Source organism: Leucopleurus acutus, assembly GCF_964270905.1.
Source record: "Leucopleurus acutus genome assembly, chromosome: 4".
Classification (NCBI taxonomy): domain Eukaryota; kingdom Metazoa; phylum Chordata; class Mammalia; order Artiodactyla; family Delphinidae; genus Leucopleurus; species Leucopleurus acutus.
This window is the reverse complement of record NC_139146.1, coordinates 73696087-73700108: the sequence shown is the minus strand read 5'-3', so window position 1 is coordinate 73700108 and position 4022 is coordinate 73696087. Positions and strand designations below refer to the sequence as shown.

Sequence of the window (4022 nt, the reverse complement as noted above, 5' to 3'; positions counted from 1 at the left end):
AAATTTAAAACCTTGATTTTGTTTCATTTATTTAAATAAATATAAATATAAATTTTATATAAAACTATTCACAAGGAGACTTCCAGTGACTTGGATTTTAAACTCTCCCCAGGCAAATTTTCAGAAAGCAAGACCTACAGGGTTTAATTTTCTAAGTTATTTGCAATTCAATACTTTCATTAAAAACAAAACAAAACAAAAAGAATCAAGAAACCCCGTGTTCTTATCAGGTTCTGAAAGACAGGGAAAGGGAAATGACATGCGCTTTCAAAAACCCACATACAGTTTTAAACTTAAACCAACCCTTTTTTCTTTGTTATATGACGAGACTTAGTTGAATCTAGATTATTTACATTTAAAAAAAATGATCTATAACTGCGAGTGGAGTCCCAAACAAATAGATGAAGTAGGAGACGGAAGTGTCAGGCCCGTCATGTAAGCCCCCGGGAATACCTGTCTCCACCTTCTCCAGGCAGAACAACCGAAAGGCCAAGGATTTTGGCCCCTGGGTGCCTGCCGCGTCGCGTTGTGTGTGTGTGTGGGGGGGGGGGGGGGGATTACGGGAGCGTGTAGGGAGAGGTGGGGCAGCCCTCCCTCATAATGGGGAAATCTCCTTGTCATCGTTGGCCGAGACCGGCGACAAGGAATCCTCGTCCTCTGAGCGCGCGTAGTGCGCCTGGCTGCCGACGCACTTGCAGCCCGTGTGGCTGTTCCTCTGTGTGCCCTTCCCTTCCTTCTTATGCTTCACCCTGCGGTTCTGAAACCAGATTTTCACCTGCTTCTCTGACAGGTTCAGGTACGTGGCGATCTCGATCCTCCGGAGTCGAGACAAGTACATATTGGAAGAGAATTCCCGCTCCAGCTCCAGGAGCTGCGTGCTAGTGAACGCCGTCCTCATCCTCTTGCCATTGGGTACCTGGCTGGCCTCCGAACCCCCTGCAGACGGGCCAAGAGAGGGCAGAGAGGTAATTCTCGGGGGTGGGTGTGGGGAGGCGCTCCCACCCCACGTGCCATCCCTTGGAAAGGATGCCTCGCAGGGACTCACCCGTGAAGCTCAACCAAATACCTGTATCCATCTCTCACTCTTTCTCATTTCAAGACACATCGTTACTTAACCGGGAAGGACAGGGACGCCCAAAGCAAGTGAAGGCCTTTGATGTTCGGGACGTAAAGTCAGAGGATTAAAGTGGGGGGCGGGGGAGGGGTTGCATTGTCCGGTCGTCTCCCTTCAAGCCTAGCGGAAAGGCAGGCAGGCTTAGCCCAAAGCAACGAAACCCAGCCAGCTTCGACGCCGGAATGCCACACTTAAGTACAAATACACCCACCCCGGACCTCAGTCAGTTAACCTCCGATTTCTCAGCCCTCAAGTTCGAAGTCCCAAAGGCCCCGATGTTATGCAAGACTCGGGCACCAGATACCGGGAGTGAAGCTCACCAGGCTGCTTGGAGAGGCTGAGAAGGCTAACTCCCACCTTCGTGGAACTTCTGGGGACGACTCCACAGTTATACTAAAAGCCCCTTCTCCCTCCCTACCCCGCCCCCAGGCTCCCACTTCATCCACTGAAGACGGAAAGTTTGCTCCCGGGAGCCGGCAAGGCACAGCGCGCAGGTGCCCAGAAACCCGGCCCTACCCATGGTGAGGCAGTGGAATCTCCGCGGGTCCGCCACGTTGTAGGTGGTGGCGGTGCAGACAGGTGCGTGGTGCTGCGGGTGCCCCAAGGCCGCCGCGGCCGCCGCCGCCGCCGCCGCAGCCGCCGCCGCTGCAGCCGAGCCGGGCTGCTGGGGCTGGTGGTGGTGATGGTGATGCTGCGGAGGGTGGTGGTGATGGTGCGCGTGGCTCACACGCGGGCAAAATTGTGCGTCCCCAGGACCCGAAGAGAACTGACTCTTGAGCAGGGGCAACGCCCCGGCGGCTGCCGCCGCCCCGCCACCCCCGGCCCCGGCACTCCCGGTCCCTGCGCTCCCGCAGCTGGAGCTCGCGGGCCCCCGAGGGGAGTGCAGGTGCGAAGTGACGCAGAGCGGGCAAACGCAGAACGCACCGCTCTTGCGGGACGGGCAGCCCGTCCCGGACACGGACATCACCAACGGGGATGGCATGCCCAGCGGGATGAAGAAATCTGGCCCGGGGTGCGGCTCAGGAAGCGAGGGCGAGGGCCGTGAGGAGTCCTTGATGATGAGCGAGTCGACATAGAAGGAGCGCGACATGTCGTGAGGGGTGGGTGGCTGGAGGGCCCGGCCGGCCGTGGCGCCCCCTCCCCTCTCCTGTCCTGAGCTCTGCCCCGGGCGCGGCGCGAACGCAGGCGGTCAAGCCCTTGGGGACGCGGAGGTGTCGGCGTCTGGGCTGCGAACAAAGGGGTCCCTGGAGAGGGCTGGTCCTCACGTCCCCCGCCCGACGCCCAGGCTCCGGGATTTTATAGCCCCCACCCCGACACGTGATGCTGCGGAGTACCGCTCGGCTCAGGCTCCTCGGCAGCTCCCCACCCTCGGGATAGGCTGCCCGAGTCACAACAGAAGCGGCGAGGAGGGGCGGGTGCGCGGCGGGGAAGAATTCGGGGGAGGGGGATGGGGGAGACTTTGCAAAGTGTAGGTTTTGTTAATTTCGCGGGGAGGCCGGCCTCCTCCCCTTCGTTCTCCACGCTTTCCCGAGAAATCACAGAGCTGCATCCTCCATCCCACCCCTCTCCCTAGCCTGGGCCCCGGCCCAACTCTTCCTCGCTTCCGGCCACAGATCGCACCAGGTGGGGACTTTGAGGCCTTTCTAATAGGAATGCCTAGTGCTCCTTGCTCTTCTGTGCCAGCCGCGGATAAGTCACGGCATAGTGCGAAGCCTACGGCTTAGAACAGGATTGTGTGGCGGTGGACTGGCAGGGACCCAGTCCCGGAGCGCAGCTTGGGACACGGACGGACACACACTCACACACACACACACTCACACACTCACACACAGAGTCCCCTAGCTTTTGGAACTGGCCAAGGTCATTCAGGTGGTTGGCTGGTGAGGGATCCGGGGGGCATATCAGAGAGGCCTCCCAGCTCAGAAGTGGAGCTTTTCATTCTGATGCTTGGGAAGTTCTAAAATGCCTTTGCACTTGGGGCCTTCTGGGGCCACTCAGATCAACGACCCTTCCTTGTGCCTCTTTCTAACCTGAAACCACCCCCCTTGGCAAAGAGAGACATTGAAGGTACGCTCTTGTCTTTCTCCGAGTGGTCCCACTGCTGCATTTGCAGACCAATCCTACAAACTCCATCTCAAGGACTTTGGGGAGAGGACCAAATCCCGGCCCTTCTGGAGACTGGGCAGGGGTTGAGGGAAGCCTTCGTTCTGAGTCCTGCTATCTCCTGCTTAGGCAGCTAACCAGGAAGTTCTCTCGCCTATGCACACCTTTTAAAGCCCATAAAGGTTTTGAAGGGAATTGAGTCACTCAGTGAATCCTGCCTCAGGATGGGAGAAGTGGCTTGGTAAAGGAAACCTCTCTGAGTGGCGGTGGAAGACTGGTGCACCAGTGGCTGGTGAGAGAGGGTGGCTGCCCACCTAAGGGCTATTGATCTTTCTGGGGAAGCAAGGCTGCAGAAGTGACAGCTTTCTCTCCTTTTTCCTTGTGGACAATCTGGCTGGAGCAGGGAGGGTGAGCAACAGCTACAAGTCCAATCCTTTCCCCCAAACAGCAAACTTCAGGCCTGAGATAACAACAGTGCTAAGAAACTTGGGGACGGGACTCCCTCCACCTGTGAGAACCAAGGGCCCAAATCCTAGGGGAGCATCAGCTTCTCAGCTGGTGACATGGCTGTCTCTCTGTCCTCTCTCCTTCCCCCTTTCCATCTCTGTGACCGTCTCTCTTGCCTGCTAGAGAAGTGTAATTGGGTTGTAGGGACGACCCGCTCTGGGGAGCCCAGGATTTATGGATGGCAATTAAAGTTTTATGAATTGCAGCTGAGGCTGGTTATTGAGCTATTTGAATGTGATTAGAATTCAATTAGAAAGCGGTTAGTGGACGGTGGGTCTCCAGAGTGTAAACAGACAGC

The 4022-nt window shown here is 56.9% G+C and overlaps 1 protein-coding gene across 1 annotated transcript; it reads right to left on the bottom strand.

Moving 5' to 3' along the window:
• Positions 1-595: 595 nt before the first annotated feature.
• Positions 596-2204, bottom strand: GSX2 (GS homeobox 2; the record flags this gene model as incomplete). The annotated part of the gene is made up of 2 exons (XM_082838117.1): positions 596-936; positions 1631-2204. 2 exons carry the CDS (start codon positions 2202-2204, stop codon positions 596-598), a joined length of 915 nt encoding a protein of 304 aa, XP_082694243.1.
• Positions 2205-4022: the final 1818 nt, after the last annotated feature.